This window comes from Protomyctophum bolini (assembly GCF_963924005.1).
Source record: "Protomyctophum bolini genome assembly, chromosome: 4".
In the NCBI taxonomy this organism is placed as follows: Eukaryota; Metazoa; Chordata; class Actinopteri; order Myctophiformes; family Myctophidae; genus Protomyctophum; species Protomyctophum bolini.
In genome coordinates, this window is record NC_137865.1 from 11,922,603 (window position 1) to 11,944,002 (window position 21,400).

Here is a 21,400-nt window from a genome sequence, read left to right on the forward strand (position 1 = left end):
AAATAATCACACCTGCACCAGTGTACAGCCACTCTCTCTCTCCCCTTACTGCTGCCATTGGATGTTGTATGTTAAAAACAATGGAGGTGGTCCGATGTGTGTAAGCACCATTTCAGTTTCTTTGTCTTGTGTGGGCTTCAGTCTGGAGGTAATTTTTGTCCTGTTGGAGCAAATCCTGCTCTCTGGTTCTGGTCCAGAAACAGGGGTGTCCTGGTGGCGTACCAGGTAGGCCCTAGCCTAATTTGAGTTTGTCTCAGGAGGACGTGTCATGACTCGTCCTCTTAGGATGCAGAGCGTCCAGGTCTAGTGGACATTTGAAGGTTTTAAACGGAATCCTCCCGTCTTCAGGATACTATGCACCCTGACCGCCAACCTCTGTATTCATTTCGACTAATTTTGGATAAGGTCGTCGGTTAAATCATAGAAATGTAAATGTTAAATGCTTTAGGTTGGCAAAAGTAGAAGTGGGCAGGTCTAAAGCACAATTTCTCCCTCAGTTGGACGGAGACAACAGCCTCTGGACAAACTCTGCGTTCAGGCTGCCAGCAGTGACATCACCATGCTACAGTTCAAAGGCCAAATGTAGCTAGCCTGATTGCTAGCTGTGACATCAAAGTTCCAGCGACAAGGAGGACCCAATACAAGGTGCGCAATGTCAGCCCAAAAAATTAAGCTGTAAAAGGACGTGTACACTGGTTTTGTACTGGTTTCACACTGTCTGGGACACCTGTTCTTTTGAGTTGGCCATGAAGTCAGGAAACCCAATGTACAAACACTTCAGTTCCTCTGCTGGACGTGTTCTTTGTGAGCATCTCATTGCCACTGGTTGAGAAACTCGTGTTTCTTTTTCTTCTTCAGAGCTTTGTCCGGGCCACATATCTGAGGAGCCCTCCGTTGCGATAAAAGATGACGTCCATCTCACTGTCCAGCAGAGTTGTGACACAGAAGGACTTCCCTAGACTCGTCTGGAAGAGAAGAGAGTAGAAACTAACCTCAGCAGCTGATATACACCCTGGCAGATGTACACCAGGTTACCATGGCATCCCAATTCTGGGGATGCCGAAAATGACAGATCTACAAGCTCACAAGGCGTCGACTAGCAATCAGCTATTTTCAGCAAAGAGATTTGGTGTGTGGGGGGAACCAACTCAGGTCAAGTTTACTAAGTATAGAGGGTTTATGTGGTTAAATTTAGGGACTATGAAAAGAGGGTAGGATATGCACATGCCCAGTTTCTTTAAACATGGTGCTGGACCCAATAGTAATCAAGTGAAGAAAAAAGGAATGATCCCACATGATATTTTAACCAAAAGTAAACAACGTTTCGCCCATGCAGGGCGTTTCACGTTTCATCAACATGAATAAAGTCTACATTAAATGTTCAGCCTCACCTTGACAGTGAGTTGCTGTTGCGGCGTCAGTTCTTCAGGAAGGGTGACGGTGAACTTCTCTTTCCCAGTCAGCTCCAGAGAATCTGCATTTTGTCCCGGTAGGAACTGCAGTGGCATGATGCCCATTCCCACCAGCTGTCTCTTATGAAGCTTCTCAAAGCTCTCTGCGATGACCGCCCGCACACCCTAACAACACAACAGCACTGCTTCAAACCTGACTGTTATTGCAGTATAACCCTGTACAATGCAAACTGTTGACATTTACTGCTGTTAACGTCACTAAAACAGTTAACATCACTATCTGTATTTATTTCGTCCTGAGCATGTGTGTGTGTGTGTGTGTGTACTGTGCAACCGAGGTAATATGGTGTACGATGTGACAAACACTTGTTATACGCTGAATGTACAGAAAGTAATTTTTTGTATTCAGTAAATAAATTACATTTTGTTTGTGTCTGTATAGTTTGTGTATGCCAAGCTTGTAATTAGAGTTGGGATCCTTTTGCAATTTAACGATTCTCGTTCCTTAACGATCCCCCCTTCACGGTCCGATTCCTTAACGGTTTCCTTTAACGATTCCTATAGACCGTATTCCTGGCCATGCCCCCTACTTCCGCTCTCAGCGTCTGTGTACGATTGTTCCAGTTGCTGTCACATTTGATTGATGTTGTACAGACGTGTTACTTCGTTAACGTAACTGACTAACAATGCAACTGAAATGGAAACATTCATACACTCTAGGGATGTTAATAGTTCATCGTTAATCGATTAATCGTCGTTAAGAAATTAATCAATTAAACTTGACAGATAATTCATCGTAATAAATCTAAAAATTCTGCGGTTCCATCATTGGGTGGTTTTCTGTGAATGTAATGCTGTCTGTGCGCGCATGGCAGAGGAACACACACACATTAAGGAATACAATATGCCTTTTGTATTCTTTGTCTATATCAGCAAAATGTAGATTTTTATGTTAGACATTGAGGAAAATGAAGATTATCAGATATTTAAAAAAAACGCCGCTTATCAACTAACCAGTTAATCGACCGATAAACTTGACAATTAATGAATTATTGGATAATTCCCATCCCTAATACACTCATCTGATAAGGGAACACGATTCCTCACCCGTCTACAGTACACACACTATTTTGACAGCACCGTCCGCAGCAAGCAATGGAGTCTCTGGTAGAGCGCAAACAGACCAGAAGTGAGGTACACGATTACACTGGTAGCGGGGGAGTGGCCTCCACCCAGTAATCGGCCAGGAATGCTCTCTATGGAGGTTCCAAATGGACCCTTACAGGTCTGTAACTGTGTGTACAAAAGGGTCCATGTGTACACTCTCAGAGGAATGGTTGGTCCTTGAAGTCCACATGCCAGCTCTGACAGTTTGATCAAAATGGATTCCGGTTCCTCAATGTTGGATCCAGTTCCCCCGATTCTGGATCCCAACCCTATTTGTAATGTGTGATCAGTGTGTGTATGATTGTAGTGTGTGTGTGTGTGTGTGTGTGTGTGTGTGTGTGTGTGTGTGTGTGTGTGTGTGTGCGTGCGTGTGTGTGTGTATATACCAGTAGATACGGTCCTTTGGCCACCCAGTCCCTGGAGTTCCCAGAGCCGTAGTCTTTGCCCGCCAGGATGATGAGAGGAACTCCGTCCCTCTGGTAACGGTCAGCAGCATCGAATACATCCATCTGAACAGAAGAGGAAATGACATCAGCATCTTTTCTACAGCAGTGGTTCTTAAACGTTTCCATGTCAAAGACCCCCATAACTCCCAAAGTGTACATGTAATAATAATAATAATGGATTGCATTTTTATAGCGCCTTTCTATGCACTACGTGCCTAACTCAAAGCACTTACAGTACAATGGTCCACATTCATTCATACATTGGGAGGGGAGGTGAAGCCGCGAACAGTCGACGCCAGCGTCCTCACTTCCCACATTGGCAACCACTGGAGGCAATGCAGGGTTCAGTGTCTTGCCTAAGGACACTTCGACATGTAGACAGGAGGAGCCGGGATTCGAAGCGCCGACCCATGGATCATTGGACAACGTGCTCTACCTCCTGAGCCACAGCCGCCCTACACTCTCGGAGTTACAGACCATGTAAGGGTCCATTTGGAACCCCTTCATAGCATATTTTGATTGCTCGAAAATGGGTAGACATCCGTCTTTCATCATGTTGTATAACTCTCCATGGGGCCGCTCGGGGACTTTGCAAGACTACCGAAGTACAAACACTGTGGACAGTATCTAGTCATATTGAAAGACCTATATCTACAAAACAATTCTCCTGGTGGAGCTAATAAACGCACATAGTTATATTTGAAACTACAGCCTACTATATTGTAACATCTGTGCCCAGAGTCACTTTGTTTCTATGCATTTTTTGTTTGTTATGCACCATTTTCATGTATTTTATTATTTTCCACCAATCTGCTACGCTATGAGGTTTTTCTAGTTATTTGCTGGCCTATATGCCATGAGAAACCAGTTAGATACATGTGTTGCTATGGCAACAGGCAGTGATTGGGAATCCCCGCCCACAGCTCACCTGGCTGATGGAGTGAGGGGCAATCACATTGTTTGGGCCACCTGGAGAGTTTGACTCTGTCAGGCCAGAGTGGAGGTGCAGAGAGACAGACAGTCTACTGAGGAAGCAAGAGGAGTATTTTCCCAAGTCTTGCCATACAGCCATTTGGATTATTTCCCTGAATTTGGATTTTACCTTTGGATTTAAAGACCTTCTACCCATTTCTGGAGTTTGGATGCGATCGAGGACGGACTTTGCGTAACTGTGTGAAGGGTGGTAAGAGGAGACTTACCACTACACAGCATTGACTGGGTTCCATTTTGGATTAATTGTTTGGACATTTAAGTTTAGCTTTGGACAGTGCCAGGACACTTGAACCTCACACCCATCCCTTTTGAGTTTATTTTATTTTGATTTAATTAAGTGACTATTTTGTGATTGAAAACTTTAGTTTATTTTGTTTTGAGTTAATAAATCACCGTTAAGCTTATTTGCCGATTTCTTTAGTGATTCTTATTCTGAACTGACCCACCACCTCCCTCATTTTTGCTATAATTGGTTCCTTTGATTGTTATTATTGTAATCGTTATAATATTATGAGAAGACTAATCTAATCTAAGAAGACATCTTCATTCTGTGGTTGCATGCTATTTCCATAGCCATTCTTGCGTTGTGCGATTTTTCAGGTGGCATTCCAGAGCGTAATGATGTGTGAAATCGATCCGTGTCCACTTACTTATGTGGAGTTTGTTCCAGGCTTAATTCTCCAAAAAGCATTCAATCCTATCGGCTTTTCTTTTTCTCTCCATAGTAACTACTGGACATTGTATCTGGCTAGCTAAGCTATCAGCAGACCAATAAGGCTTTGTTTTACCTATCTAGGAAGAGGTTTGGAACATTCACTGTTATTGTTGTCAGTTTGAATCCTCTAAATGATCTGCATTGCCTTTATCCAAAGACGTACAATGTGCGTTACATTCAGCCATTCACACACTGACACTTTGACACAAAGCCAGAAGGAGCCAGGGATTGAACTAAACGCAATGGAATCACAGACGGCTCCTAAGCCACTACTGTTCGGTCAATGGTACAAGCAAGTGTGATTAGTATTGTGTGTGCTGTGAAATTCACCGTCTGTCCTGATGGGATGTGGAGCGTCTTGGGACCTGGTTTTCCAATGAAGCGGTTCAGTAGTTTGATGCTGGCGAATGTTCCTCTAGTCATCACTGCATCGTTCCCTCTCCGAGCGCCGTACGAGTTAAACTCCCGGGGAGTCAGCCTGGTGACACGTCAACAAAACATGGACGTTTTATTGCTTGATTGATTTAAGACAGATCTATAGGAACATCTAAACTTAAATTAAGAAGCAATTAAATAAATCATTCCTTTTGCATTCATCAAGACAGTCTATTTTTAACTAAAACACAATAAATAAAATTCAGGTGAAATGTACAGTCTATATAAACAGTACAGCAGTGGACTCTGACCGTTTGTTGATCAGGTACTTTGCAGCAGCACTGACTCGAGCGATGCTCCCAGCAGGAGAGATGTGATCTGTGGTCACCTTGTCTCCCAGGAACAGTAAGACGTGAGCGTTCTCTATGGACACTGGAGACTGGATCTCCTTAGTCTGGGACAGAGACAGACACGAGACATGGGGGACACTTAGAACACAAGCTCACTGTAATTAATGTGATAACAGACAGGCAGGGAAATCCACCTTGATCAGTGGACGAGATGTGAAAACTAAAACGGGTAATACTGATAAATAAATGTAGCGTTTTCTACACGAACTAATGAAACCGCTCTTCCTTTTATCAAGTAATTTTATTACAGTCCTGAAAGTGCCTTCTATACACAAATCCTGACTGTTTTCAGTGCGTTCTATATCCACAGTACAAATCTTAAAAAGATGAAAATAAAATGGAAGGCTTCGTCAGTCAGCTCACCAGTCTGCTGAAGAAAGAAGGAGGACGGATGTAAGTGGACTTGTGGTCCCACGGGAAGGTCACCAAGTCGGAACTCTCCAGATTGTTCCAGAAGGTGTTCCCTTTCTGGAAGACACAAAAACCAAGGGTCATCAATAACATGTTTGCACCCCAGAGGAGCTGGAGTGCTGCCAGGGGTCCTCAAACCTTTTTATACCACGACCCCATACTATGTCAATATTTTACCGACTGATGTTGTTACAGGCTTCTTGCACAGAAAACTCTTTTCGTACCGATTGATTTTACTCGGAGTGTAGAAATGGAACCAAATTGACCATTTTCTGGTCCAAACGCGCTCGTCACCGAGATCGTGTTTTGCTATAAACGGTATATGATGGCCGGTTACAAAATGTATGTTTTGGGTGAACAAATCACCAAAGAGTTCCACTTTGGCCACGGCCCCAGTTCAGAAAACGGCTGTACTGAGGGGGCTTTCGGACTGAATAATGGGAGTGAAACTAAATGAAAATTCAGGGTGTCAGAGCAGTGAAACAAACTCTTCTCCTCCTAACCTCCATCCTGGAACGAAGCTCCCTGAAGATGGAGGATATGACCTCCTGCTCCTCCACCTGCTGCACCTCCTCTCTGGACGGCCACACCTCCCGCAGGTACACCTCCTTCCCCTCAGACGTCACACCTGTGGACAAACACACCACACCGTTGAGCCCCGTTTCAACCTGAAGATTTGGGCTTATACATTAATCCATTAACTTAAAGATGTCTTCTGAATTTCTGAAAAAACTTATATAGCTATGGTGTTCAAACTTTTTCCATGTCAAAATTATATGTATTTGTTCCAGGGAACCCCAGAAGCACAAAATAACAAATCTAAATGATCATAGCCAGCGCAAAGTGGCGTGCTCTAATGTAATGTAATGTGAAGTAAATGGTTTGAAGATTCTCCATCCTTACCCAGAGGCTCTGTGTCGAAGTCGATGCCCATGGTGCCAGCGATGGCATATGCCACCACCAGAGGGGGTGAAGCCAGGTAGTTGGCACGGACACACTCACACAGGCGGCCTTCAAAATGCCTGTTCCCAGACAACACCCCGCAGGCCACAAGGTCTCCCTGGAACCAAGCCAACCAACCTGATTACTACAAGACCTCAATCCAGACATACTGACTAAAGTATATGAATCCAGTCTTGTTGGAGAACAATAACTCAAAGTGCTTTATACAAGCAAATGGCAATAAGATAAGTAGACAGATTACAAAAGGATCAACTATAAATTAGTTTTCCCACCTGTTTGATAGCGTCTACAACGGCCTGTGGTAAAGGTGCTGTGTTTCCTACGCAGGTGGCACAGCCGTATCCAATCACCTCAAACCTGCGGAAGACAAACAGTTACTTCAGAGTTCAGCAGGACTGAACTTAGTGTGAACTTAGTGTGCACGTGTGCAGTGTGTGTACCCTAGCTGGCTGAGATAAGGCAGTACTCCACTAGTGTTGAGGTAGTGAGTGACCATTCCGCTGCCCGGAGCCAGGCTGGTCCTTATGTAAGGCTTCACTGTAAGACCCGCCTCCACCGCCTTCTTGGCCAACAGACCTGTCAATCAACACACCACCAGCCAATCATGGTTAGCACCTTGTTTTGCAAAATGACGAGACGAGTAGAATCAGGATTTCATTTCAATCTCTCACGTTTACATAACAAATCAAAAACCTTCATTCATTGGACAAATGTCTAACCTGCGGTCAGCATGACGGAAGGGTTACAGTTGTTGGTGCAGCTGATGACGGCAGCGATGACCACAGAGCCGTGGGCCAGCTCGTACTGCTGCCCGCAGTGGACGAATGGAACCAGGCCATCCTGCTTCTCTTTGGAAATGTTGAACCCCTTGGAACTCACCTGGAGAGGAGTGTACAACGACACATCCCTGTGTTACTGTACTACAGCAGGCCCTGTCTCTTAGCTATTTGAATGAAGAATAATATTAACATTTTATTTTAACAAACAGTCTCCTCACAGAACACCAATTTGTAAAAATGGAAAAGAAAGAAAGAAAAAGAAAGTTGGGGAAAGCACATAATTCCTAAATTAAAACAAAACGTGATACTTCCTTTGGCTTGTGTTAACCTATATTTGATCAAAACAAATGGCATAAAATCGTTGGAAATCTGGCAACGGAACCCATTGCAAACTTCAAACTGAGGCGTTTATTACTTTACCGTGTGTTTAAACTTTATATTGGCCAGTACTATAGGTCTGTCGACTCTGCTCCTTTTCTCCCTCAAATCTCTTCTTTGGTGAGCCAATGAACAAGTTCACAACGCAACGAGACTCATTGTGAGCTTGCTTTTATTTGAAAGTGAAATATGCCTTTAAGTTACCTTCCCATCTAGACAGCTCTGGAAGTCTTCCTTCATGTTGCTGACCGCAACTCGGTCCTGGGGTCTCTTAGGTCCACTCACGTGAGGCACAATAGAGCTCAGGTTGATGTCAATCACCTGGACAGTGGACACACAATGCACTGGCCTGTCACTTGTTCTAAGTTTATGCGGACTATAAAATGCCTCTGCTCTGTGAATGTTTTCCACACAATATGGATGGATGCTGGGGTTTAAGTGGTTACATTTACACTCAGGATTTGACTGTGTGCACAGGGACGTTTAGAGGTACCTCTGAGTAGGTGGGGTCTTCTGAGGAGTCCTCATAACTCCTGAGCAGATTCACTGCCTTCAGGTAAGACTCCATTAATTCAAGTTTCTCCTGGTTAAAGTCTGCAAGGAAAAGGAACATATAATGACATCATTCTCAGAGTAAAGGTGGTTGCACACTGGACGCGTTTTTCGAAAAGAAAGCGACGGAGAGACGCAGCTAAAAATCTGAAAAACGCACTCTGTGTGCAGGGACCTTAACTCCCCAAGTTTGGTGTAGCTGTTTTGGACAGTGACATCTACCGGTAGTCAAAATGGAGCCATTCCTACATTAGAGTAGAGTTCTCATCGGGCCTGACAATTAAAGCACGGCCCTACCCTACCCTAATCATGTCATCATGTGTCTGTATATCAGTGCTGTATATCAGTTAGTTTAATGGATTTAATTGGATGAAGTTTCAAGTAAGAGAGTGGAAGAAGAGCAGCCGTGGGATAGACTATTTCAGTGGTTCTCAAAGAAAATAAAAATAAACGTAACTTTTGGCTCTGGACGACTTGTATATTTCAGTTCAATAATACCTGGGGTCAATATAATTTGTTGCACGTAGTATCGTGCAATGAATTAAATAAAGCGTAAAACATTAATGATTTAATTTCAATCTTTGTATTAGCCATTAAGCAAAATGCGTCATCCAGGGCTGGGTTGGCCATCGGTGGGCCCTTCCCCCCCCCCCTTTTTTTGTAAACGCCCTGGTCTCGTCCCTGCTCGTTCTGCACGCTAAACAAGCTATCAAACACACTGCTTCTTTAAAAGCTGTTCACACATAAATTAGTGACTTTGCTTCAATGTCCTGTATGTGTGCAATGGTACTCTGTTTGTATAATATTTCAATGTGTTTTTGTCTACCGGTAATTAGTAGTAATGCAGTGAAGACAAATATTGAGCAGCATACAGTCAGAAACAGGATTCATACAATAGGACATGTCTGGTTGAAAAACACCCTGAAAGGTCTCTTTGTTTTGGCTGCCAGTGACAGACCTCTTTGTTTGTTTGTTTACAGTGCTTTGGCGTGGAGTGTACCTACCTGTGTGTTCAAAGTGCTTTAATGTGACGTGGTCGATGGGGAAGAAACTGACTGTGGCGTTGTACTCTGGACACATGTTGGCGATGGTGGTGCGGTCCGGAGCCGAGAGCTGGGAAACCCCAGGTCCAAAGAACTCCACAAACCTGCCTCCGATCGCGGCCTGACGTAGGTGCTGGGGGAAGTTATTCAAACAGAGGAGGAGGTCTTTTGTGGAAGCTACCATCAGTTCAAAGACTCTGAGCGTTGTTGAGCTGTTAATGCTCAACAACTTATCATTTTTATTTATGGTACATAGTGGGGTGGGATGTGCAAATGGCAGTAAATAACAGTATGGCAAAAATAGCAAGACCAGATTAAGTGGTTCTATTCTATTCTTCTGCCTAGACTAGTCTTCTGTCTAGATGTGTCTGCATATACACAGTGTGCATGTATGTACATGCTCAAAGGTAGTGGTACACTGCACAGCATATGCCACTATGTTCATGACTTCAAGTAACAAAAGAAGTGCTTGGTGAAGTGAAAAGGAAACTCATGTGCGAAAGTATGGATCTTAGTTCAAATGAAAACTTTTATTTTCCCAGTGAATATCGACATCAATATTGTTCTTGTGAATCGCCTTTGTATTGAATTTAGACCTGAGGCAGTTTCTACAAATGTCTTCTAAACGGTTTATTGAAGTGAGACAAGTATTTGGTGAATATATCATTTATCCCAAACGATAATACCGTACAATAATATACCAAAATATCAAAGATATAACAACATCAACATCAACAAAGTGCCATGTGTAACATGCTTGACTTAATTGTTAGAGACCCACTACGATCTGAACATGTAGAATAAATAATAAATCAGACAAATTACCTTGGTGATGCCCAGGACTATGTCTATAGAGGTGGTGAGAGGGCCAATGGACCCAGAGAGTTTACAGCCCACCACCTGAGGCAGGGTCATAGAGATGGGCTGTCCCAGCATAACTGCCTCCGACTCGATACCACCCACACCTGGATCAATCATGGGCAGTTAACAGGAAACACAGGAATTTAAAACATGATACATAGACCATAAACATAGACCCAAGACCAGAATTTAAAACATGATACATACAGTAAAACATAGACCCAAGACCAGTGACATTACAGTCCAAGTACATTCACTCAAGTACTGTAGTGTACTTAACCCAGTACCTGACGTCAAAATAAAAAAAACTTTCGCTCTGATAGAATATATATATTCAAAGATTTGTGCCGCATTTTTACGATTTTTCAAAAATAGCAGACCTACAAGCTCGAAGCGTGGCGCGCTATGAGCTTGTAGATCTGCTATTTTTCAATAGCTAAAGTATAACATAATGCTTAGTTAAAACACCAAAAGGGGTTCCTTTTGAAATACAAAAGAAAGAAGGGGGGGAATAACTTTTACCCCATCCCAGGATTCCCAATCCGTTGATCATGGTGGTGTGAGAGTCCGTTCCCAACACGCTGTCTGGGTACACCAATCCATCGCTCTCCTGCACCACCCTGGACAGATACTCCAGGTTCACCTGGTGGACGGCACCCACATCTGGAGGAACAACGTTTACGTTCTGGAACGCTCTGGAACACCACTGGAAGGGTAGAGGCAGAGAGGCCACCATCACAATCAACAATCAAACATCACAATGACAGTGGGTGAGCAGCATTCCAATACATTTTCATCACCAAAAGTCTAACGTTTTCCAAGACCAAGATTAGGGATGTATTTTTGTCACTATTCAGCCGAATAGTTTCGGTGGCTGAATATTCGGAGCAGCCCTAACCAAGATTGATATTTGACCGGATTTGCACATCTATAGATCTATAGATAGATAGTGAGTTATTATTATTTATTTTTTAAAGATTTATTTGGGGGATTTCATGCCTTTATTGACAGGACTGTAGGCCAACAGGAAATGGGGAGAGAGAGATGGGGAGTGACACGCAGGAAAGGTCGTTGGGAATCGGGTCGGGACTCGAGCGCACGACACGCAGGTGCCTCGGCCTGGGTCGCTATGCCTTTGGCCAAGGCCGGATGAGAGGAAGGCTGCAAACGCATCCAACTGGGATTCAGGGATTTTTTTTACTACAAATGTCCACAGCTTCACTAAACAGAATTAGTATTTCCTTGTTTGGAAAGTCAGTAGAAGTCAATGATGGACAGACATAAGTGCTCATTTAAGAAGTCATGGTTGTTTGACTTTCATTCATAATCAATCTTTTTTACAGGAACTATTTTCGGCTAGACCTTTCAAATTTGAATTATTTACCGTAAACACAATTACAAAACTTTGACAAACTAACTGGTCAATGATAGTTTGTTGGATTACCCATCTCAGGGGTTTTCAACTGATTGTGAACCAGGGACCACCACCTTGACTAAGGATCAACCTGGGGACCACTGTTGTGTTGTAATGGGATATGGGCTAAGATTAGTGCTTTCGTAACACTTGTTATGGAATGCATCCCATGTCTTATACTGTTTCTCAAACGATGGTCCACGGACTTAACTGATATACAGTACTGACACATGTGGCCCTATCTTGGGCGTGCCTTAACCTTTATCCCTAAACCTATCTCAATCACATTTCAAGTCGGCAAGTTGATTTTGCTAATGTACTGAAATTAACTGATGCTATATACATGGATGAGAAGGAGTCATTGGCTTCCTCAAAAGCCATGCTTTGAAAAATGGTTGGTAGTAATTAATACATTAAATTAAAAATGCCAGACCATGTTCCTTTAAACCCAGTCATCAAACTGGTAGATTTGGATGTTTTTTCTTCGTAAACAGCCACTTTGACAACAAACTATCCATCATTCAGGTGAGTTTTACAAATCTGGTCCAACATTAATTTTTACAAATCCTCCTAAAGAGAGTTCATTTTAAAATACATCAGGTCCAACCTTAAAGAACTGCAGCCTCTCCTTGTTTCTTGTCAGTTCCATTTCCTGATTCTTTAGGGCTGTTTCAGGTCTGCAGAAAAAATATATATATACATATTTAAACATGAAAGAAAATCGTTCGGAAATGTTTGGTGGATAATGACTCTGTTGTAACAATGCTTCATGGCAATACATTTTATACCCATGCACAGTCTGCTTATTCCCATTTGTGGGATGAGAAGCACAGCAGAGTATGTGGGTTGCGCTGCTGGCTTGCGGCCATGAACCTGACAAACACAGCTGTCTTTCATTGGCTCAATCTGAATGAATAGGTCACGTTTCCTGCATTGCAAAATGCAAACCATGTGACTAACAGATTACAGTGAGCAAACTTACTCAGAGACGGGCTTCAGGTGAAAGGGGCAGAGGAGGGGTGTGTTTTCTATTTGCTGGACAGTGGTTGACGTTCGTCCGGAGGCGGAGATCGCTGGGGCTTCACTGCAACCCGATTTACTACAGGGCCCTCTCTGGCCTCCCCCACACTGCTGCGCTGCTCCTCTGGGGGTAAGGGAAGGTTTGGAAGGAGGCGTGGAGCGGGGGGCAGGGTTCTGACCCTCTCCTCCTCCTGGATTGGGGGAATTCTGTATGGCACTGAGGAGAAGATGAGAGACGGTCAATTGACAAAAATGTTGTGCTGAATGTTAGATCAGTCTAATACGTTTTTTTAAAACAATGAAATCATAGAAATATGAAAGTATAGACCACACGCACATTTCCATACACAGCATAGATGAAATAACCAATTCATGGTGGTTTTGTAAACTTAGTTGACCGGTCCCACAGGTCTCTATACCTTGTCTTATTTTTTCCCGAAAAGCAAATACATATGAGCTTATGCGATATGAGCTTGTACTTCTGCTATTTTCCCCAAATATTCTCCCCAGAATTTGACCCATAATATTTTCAGTGTAAAGGATTCTCCAAGAAAGTCTTTAATGGCTGTCGACTGCAGTAGTATAAAAACAATTTAGTAATTTGAGATGTTTAAGTTGCAGGTACTGTAGTAGTACTCAGTGATTACATTTTGTTTTAATTCCTATAATCATATTGAGGTTTTTTTTTAAGGTAAGTAACTCCACACACACACACACACACACACACACACACACACACACACACACACACAGAGTATATAACATTTTTAGAAACCTCACCATTTGCTGAAGTCTATCTGTAGTGAGTGGTCCACTATGAGATCGGTGGGACACACAGGGTTCACCAGGCCAGGGTCCACACCATGTTTTGCTATTGCATCTCTCATGGCTGCTAGGTCCACCAGGGCAGGAATACCACTGACAGAGAAACAGAGGCTTGTGACAAGCTGGTCGCAAGGTTCTCGGGTCTATTTCTCATGGAAGAAAACAATATGTGAAGCAAGAGTGCTAACTCTCATCAAATTCTGAGTTGTGCTGGGTTGCTATCGGGAGGATCTCAAATCTAACCTAACATGCGTTTCCCCACAGGAGTCATATTATCCTTTTACAAGTAAAGCCCATAGGTTTTATCAAGCTATTGATGTCATTACGATGCATTAACAACATCTCTTAAAGTCTGAGAACTTAAAGGACAACTTTGGGGGTTTTTTTCAACCAAGGTTCGTGTTTTAGGTTGTTATTAGAGAAAGTGAAAGATGAGTGTTAATTTTTTTACATTTGTTGCTTTTGTTTTAACGATTGGATATCTGATGGAAAAGTGTGTTGTCTTGGACAATGGTTTTTTCAATAAGCACAAAATAGATTTGATATTAAAATATCACATGCAAATAAGAGCAGGCTTTATCTACCCTTCTAGAGAACAATGATTTCTATATATTATTTTTTTTACTGTGGTTCCCCATCATGTTTGCTTTCAAGTTCAATATCAATTTTAATCAGATGTATCTGGTGACTCCAAACTATGTGGTGCATATTTCAAACAGGTTAGCAAGAGCATGCTACACAGTAGAGCTGCACAATTATGACAAAAACTTTAATCACCATTATTTGGGTCCATATTGAGACCGCGATTATATAAACATTATAAAAACTAACAAAATCTGGGTCACAGTTTTGGTAAAATTTCGGTAGTTCTCTCCAGAGACAAAATGTGGAGAGCCGTGGTCAATTATCGCCCAGCTCTACTCCAGAGAGACGTTCTTAAACTCACGTGAAGTCCTGAAGAAGGACACGGGCTGGAAGGAACGGAACTTCTGCCACATTCTGCTGTTTCTGCCAGTCCAGGATGTTCTGGACATCGTCCTGTCTCACGTAGAAGCCGTCACACTTACGGATGGACGCCTCCAACAGGACACGGATGGACAGAGGTAGCTCCTCTGAACAGGGTGAATGAAAGAAAACATGGGGAGAAGGTGGTCATATACTAAAACAATGATTCAGAAAATACCAAGGCTGTCACACTAGAACAGAACAAAACAGAAGTAGTCTGAAGTAATCTCTTGCGGCTGGGGTCGGTCAATCATTACGTGTAATACCCGAGTGAATCCGAGAAGACCCGCAATTCTACATTGTCTGGGATCTCGACAACAGTGCTGAGGAGCCTGAGGTGAAAGCAAAGCTCAAAGCAAATTATTATAAAGGAGCTTAAAGCAACTGGCAACTTTCCTGCGGGGGTCCACTTCATGCAAATCGTGGATAAAGAAAAGTAGGAGCTGTTATAAGTGCATGAAGTGTGGAGCCTTCAGGCACATCGCATCAGCTAAAACTTTGAAATGCTGAGGATTTATCTGCGTTCGAAACAAGTCGTTCTCTATCTTTAACCATAAATTGGTAATTGGTCAATACAAGTCTGCTATATTAATTCATAAAGTCCACATTTACCTGGGTCAGGTTTCTCTGGAATCTCGGAAAACAGGTCGAAATTGTCACAGGTCCATTCGGGTTTGGGTTTCTTATTTGCAAATGTTTTCAGAATGGGTCTGAATCTGATCAAATTTCACAGCAGTTTTGGGAGCCGTGAAGAGCTCTAAACAGAAGCCAGACAGTGGCCTTGTGGTTAGAGTGTCCGCCCTGATGGATAACTGGGAGGTCGGTGTTTTGATCCCCGGGCCGGGTCATACCAAAGACTGTAAAAATGGGACCCAGTGCCTCCCTGCTTGGCACTCAGCATCAATGGGTTGGATTGGGAGTCAAATCAACGAATGATTCCCGAGGGCAGCTCACCGCTCCAAGATATGGGTCAAATGCAGAGAACAAATTTCACTGCGGTAACGTGTGTGACTAATCGTACGACTTTTACTTTGCCCTCACGCAGGCAGTATTATCAGACAAGATACATTAAATGGTCTGCATTTACATAGCAGTAGCACCTACATTTATTGCAATCCATTTATATACTAGATCAGTCTGTAAAGCTCTCTCGCCTTTGGACCACAAGGTTGAAGATTCTGGGTTCGATTCCCAGGCACAGATAACTCAAATGTATGAGTAGCATATGCTGAGTAACTAAAAGTGTGAGTAAGTACTGGGACTGGGAGCTGATGGTACTGTAGGTGTTGCACTCCACCTCAGCAATCCATTTGGGGTCTAGCACATTGAAAAAGGGATAAACTCCCTCGTTCTTGGCTGATAGCGATAATAAGCCACTCTAACCTACTTACATGTAAAGCCTTTTTTCAGAGCACTTCACAATGTATGCATTCCATTCACGGCTGGTTGCGGAGAAAGCCAAGCAAGGCACCAACCTGCTGGTTGGAAGCAGAGCCTATATGTGACATGCGCCTGGACCACTAGGCCAGCGGGCGCCCACTTGGGTGCAGCTTCAACAAACATTCACACCATGTTTTCTTTACTGGGTCTGAACTCTAAATCAGACTGATTTGATTCATTAAGTTGCAGCTCGATGGAGAATCTGTGCATATTATTTGGACAGAGCTTGACGTGGTGGCAGTAATTACATTTTGTGGGGCTGTTAAAACCCAGGCTAGGGGTCTCTAGGTGTAACATAAAAAGTGGACTTATTCCTTCCCAGTCCCCAAACAGCCAGGCCACACAGGTTCTCTGAACCAAACGAATGATAACGGCATATAGTACACAGCAAAAATTGGAGAGTTGAAATTCCAGGGTTAAACATTGCAGAGTTGATTTCAACTCCCAAAGTGTCATTTGGGATCATCAGATTTAAATTGGGTTCAGTGTTGGAGTCATTTGAAAGAGTTGATCAAGTCAGTGTTACCAAACTCAGCCCAGAGTTAATTCCACCCCAAAAGTGTAATTTTAACACTATCTGGTGTAATGTTTAAGTGTTTGGAGTTGTTTTAAATAGTTGATTAAATCCAGAGTTGATTTCCACTCCCAAAGTGTAATTTCAACATTTTCTGATTTAAATGGTGTTCACACAAGTGTTAACCCAACTCATCAGAGATGTAATTAAGCTCCTCCTGCCCACACCTGCATTTCAGTTTGAATTGATTGATGAAGAGAACAGTTAGTTACACACTACTGAGAGAACAGCAACAGACATGCACGGTGGACAAGTCAGATGTTCTTCAATGTGTGTTCTTCTAACATGATTTCATGGTAAGTGCAGACTTATTGAAATAATTACAAATGTGTGCTGCAGACTGCATTAATGTAGCTACAAGGAAACATCCACGGAGATGTAGGAGACTGTAGGCCTATAGGCCTGTAGGTTTTACAAAATGTTTGTCTTGACTTAATGGTGAATATGTTACACAAACCATGGAGTCCATGCATGGTCTGGCCCGATTGGCCGTTTGGTGCCAAAAATACAAGTTTATGCTGTAAACTGTAAAGGCTACAAACAGTGAACATTACATTATTCTTATTCACTCTGATATAATTCTAATTGTGTTGCCTTCTGTGTAGAATAATCACTGAACATTAAAATTAGACCCTGACTGATCTTCTGGTGGTAGTGTAAGATACATTGTTTTGGCAGAACATGCTTTTAAGAAAAACTCTGCATCAACAATGAATGAACCAAAAAACAGTTATTAGTCTAAGAACACAGGAGTGTCTGTCTCGCGCCTTTGCAAATAAAAGCCACTCTCAAAAGGTTCAGAGGCTGGGGATGCTGGGAGAAGTTTGTTGACTCACTGTATCTGGGATCGTTGAGCTTCTGTGGGTTGAAGAACTTAAGACTGCCATCATCGAGTGTGTCAATGAGGTGGCTGTATGGGTGCTCTGCATGGGGAGGAAAAAGTATTATAAACAAAGCTCTAATGACCACAGTCTTGGAGAATCAGAGTACTACAGTGACTGTATACTGTAAGTGCCGAAACACAAAACGTCATGTCCTGTCCTGTGAAAAGGATTGTGGTTGTAGAAGTGGATAATACATTGTTTAGTAGAAATCATGTTGGTATGAATGAACCCAAAACAGTAATCGAAAGATTAAAAACCCACACAATTACATAAAAATAGAGTAACTGCCCTCTGTCTTTAGACACAATATAGACAATTACATGCATGTTGTTCAGACGTAGGACTGTACCAGTATGGTTGCAGTGGTGTAATCCTGATTAATTCGTCATTTTTAAAACACTTGGGTTGGTTTCTCTGACACAGATTAACCCTAGTCCTGGACTAATCAGAGTAACGGTGTCTGTACACTGCTGCGTTTTTCTTAGCAGTGTTTTTAGCAGCGTTTTTCAGAAAAACTCGTTCAGTCTGCAAGGACCTAGGCTTAGCCCATTAAAACTGGGAAAGCATCTGTGTGCAGATTCTGCAGAATGAAGAATTATTCCTTATATTACATCACTTATAGTACATAATAATACATTATATTTGGTAGCTTTTAAGACCCTAGATGTCTCCACTAGGCCTGACAGCTATTGTTTTGGTACAGCCTATCTTGTTATGGTTCAGTTTGTCCTTGGAGCAGCAACAGCAGGGGTGCCCACACTTTATTTTTTGAGGGGGCTTTGGAAAAGCCCATACATATATTCCAAGTTAGGTGGGATTTTGGCATTGGGGTATAAGTAAAGGAATAGCCTAAAGACGTGGTATGTGTAAGTAATCATGTGCATCTGATGCAAACACTGAATTAAAAAGAGCATCAGTTGACTTAGCTTGAATTATATTTATTTAAGCCTCATTCAGGGAAATTGAATATAAGCCCAAAGTTTTGTGTCAACTCAAGTCAGATCAGGTGTAGTGTTTAGTAGATCAAACTAAAACCAGTATGTATAGCACATGATTATCTGGCTTTATATATTAGAACATGGTTGTAATCAATCCATATCTAGGTGACTGTGGGTGGTAGTTTCTAAACGACAGCAGAACACGACTCGTTATCTTGAAAGCCCACATTAGCTGGTCTCCTATAGCTCATGAGCTCCAATCCAAATGTCTTGACTAGATAAACAAAGTCACCGTATAACGGGAATAGAATGCATGTAATTTTGTGTTACTAACAAGTAACAACGGGACAACTGCCAGCGTAGGTTGTCAACAACAGGACAGATCTCATCATTAGCTTAGAGATGGAGAGCTCAGCTTTAGCCCAGTTAAAATATGTAAAATCTTATGAAGCTGCTAGCCAGTAAAACATTGGATCATAAACTCTCCCAGGCGTCAAACAGAGAGGCAAAAACAATAGCCTATATTAAACCTAAATATTGTCTCCTGAATACATTTACATTGTTTTGCATCTAGTGCTAAGCTATCTTGTCATTTTTACTCCAGACTTCCAAGGGTCCTCCCTTTGATAAATAACAACAGGGGGGGATAATCTCATGTTAGGTAATTTTGTAAACCGTCGGGAAGGCTATATTTCAAATATGCATGACATGCCCCTTTGATTTTAGATAGAAGAGGCACAATTTGGCCACAATTCGTAAATGTCGTAGGCTAGCCAGTATAGCCACCGTTAGCTAACTACTGACAGACTAGAACAATTTCAGTTTAACCTAAATAATAACAAGCAACCGTTAAGACTATTTTCAGGCGATTCATTTGGTTCTTTCCTAATCTAATGCGGCGGTGAGTCAATAGGTAATGTTATCAAATGCTTTTTATTTTATTTACCTTGCAGGGAGGAAGTGAACGCCATGATGACTTCTAAAACCAACACGACTCTTTTCCATCAGGTAGGCCTACACTGTGGAGCAGAGCAGACCCAGAGCCTTACATGGCTCTGAGCAGACCCATTGTCTGGAAGGTCGGCCATTGCTGGGATTGGCTAGCTGGTTGTCATGGAGACTGATGATGATGATGATGATGATTATTATTATTATTTTATTTATTAAATGTTTTTTTGTGGCTTTCACCTCTATGGTTTTTATAGAGTGAGTCGAGGGACAGACAGTAGGTTGACAGGAAATGGTGAGAGAGATGGGGGGGGGGGTGACATGCAGTAAAGGCCGGGAGTCGAACCTGCGGCACGTACACTGCCAGACTTGGGCTACCGGGCCAAGGTGCCTGAACCGCTGAGCCACGGCCCAGGCCATTATTATTATTTCCCCTTGTTTTTTTATGCAGCATCACCCTAAAGCATCCCATACACACTTTTTATATAGAAATGTCCTTGTGTAAACGAAACATACATAAATAAAAGACTGAAGACAATACAAACCAAACATACAATATAAATACGTATAAGGGGGATATCTGACCTCTCTACTCACTCACTTATTGCATCCATTTCAAACTGGTGAACAAAGTCCATTAATGGAACAAATTCAACACAACTGAATTTAAATAAAATCAGGTCTTGGAGACATGAGTAATCTATTTAAACCAGTTGTCCGCGAAGACTTCAATTTGACCTCCAATCTCCCCACAGGATCTCCAACAGTTCAGACTGGTACGTACGTACGTACGTACGTACGTACGAGAATTACATTTTCTGAACGAACGAAATAACATCACATGGATGCACCTGGGACTTACCCTGAGTGATGTATCCCAAGGTCATCTGGGTTTCGGTTCGGGTCTCGCAACATCATACCCCTCTAAAACTAATTATATTCATAAACAAATTCACATGTTTATTCATAAAGTTAATGTATTGCGTATTGAGCTGCCTTTTAATAATCGCCACCAATGGAGAAATCTGCAAAACGTTCCTCCTTGTCACATCTTTTACTTTTACTTTCACAATCAAAAACTTGTAGCACTCACATCTACACATTTGGGAACCAATGACGGTTTCACTGTGTCACATGATTCATTGTTTCGTTTACACAAGGACATTTCTATATAAAAAGTTAAAAGTCAAAACTCTTGAAGTGTATGGGATGCTTTAGGGTGATGCTGCATAAAAAAACAAGGGGAAATAATAATAATGGCCTGGGCCGTGGCTCAGCGGTTCAGGCACCTTGGCCCGGTAGCCCAAGTCTGGCAGTGTACGTGCCGCAGGTTCGACTCCCGGCCTTTACTGCATGTCACCCCCCCCATCTCTCTCACCATTTCCTGTTATTATTTTCTCTTTCAATCATATAATGTATGCAGCAGCCAGCAGGTTAAATGATTCAACAACCGGTTGAAGATACAGGTATTACAAGTCTCCTCTCCTGTATGTGTACAGTAGTCAGTTTGTCCTTTCTCCTCGTGAGTGTCGACGAGCAGGGAGTGTGGCTCATGTCTTGGGTTCCGAGGGCTTCAATTCGGGGACTCACAGCTGGGACATTGAGGTTGGAGATGGCATATATTGGGAGCTAGGTGTGATGTCAGAGTCTGTTCAGAAGAAAGGAACCATAGAGGATGGATACTGGATGATCTGGTGTCTAGATGGTGATTATAAGGCTGAAGTTCCACTGCAACCGGCTATTGATCTCACAGTGAGCCAGAAACCCCAGAGGATCAGAGTACAGTTGGACTGGGAAATGGGACAGCTGTCATTCACTGACTGTGATGGCAGCAAACATTTACACAC

General features: G+C 42.5%; 1 protein-coding gene across 1 annotated transcript; it reads right to left on the reverse strand.

Moving 5' to 3' along the window:
* Nucleotides 1–826: 826 nt before the first annotated feature.
* ireb2 (iron-responsive element binding protein 2) lies at nucleotides 827–19,683 on the reverse strand. Its single transcript, XM_080762527.1, has 22 exons — nucleotides 19,552–19,683; nucleotides 17,620–17,706; nucleotides 14,711–14,876; nucleotides 13,720–13,857; nucleotides 12,902–13,156; nucleotides 12,527–12,596; nucleotides 11,028–11,211; nucleotides 10,470–10,609; nucleotides 9,606–9,777; nucleotides 8,543–8,643; nucleotides 8,254–8,370; nucleotides 7,612–7,771; nucleotides 7,333–7,468; nucleotides 7,165–7,249; nucleotides 6,833–6,989; nucleotides 6,433–6,557; nucleotides 5,882–5,986; nucleotides 5,420–5,562; nucleotides 5,064–5,211; nucleotides 2,966–3,088; nucleotides 1,392–1,577; nucleotides 827–965 (listed from the first exon to the last, which is right to left on the reverse strand). The coding sequence occupies exons 1-22, from the start codon at nucleotides 19,574–19,576 to the stop codon at nucleotides 855–857; spliced, it is 2,934 nt and encodes a 977-aa protein (XP_080618653.1). The 5' UTR covers nucleotides 19,577–19,683; the 3' UTR covers nucleotides 827–854.
* Nucleotides 19,684–21,400: the final 1,717 nt, after the last annotated feature.

Excerpts from the sequence above, each read along its gene's own strand:
- ireb2 (XM_080762527.1), bottom strand. The coding sequence starts at position 19,576 with ATGGCGTTCACTTCCTCCCTGCAAG. Across the intron at positions 14,877-17,619 it reads GCTCAACGATCCCAGATACA|AGGAGCTACCTCTGTCCATC; the intron begins GTGAGTCAACAA and ends CACCCTGTTCAG. Across the intron at positions 13,157-13,719 it reads CAGATAGACTTCAGCAAATG|TGCCATACAGAATTCCCCCA; the intron begins GTGAGGTTTCTA and ends TCTTCTCCTCAG.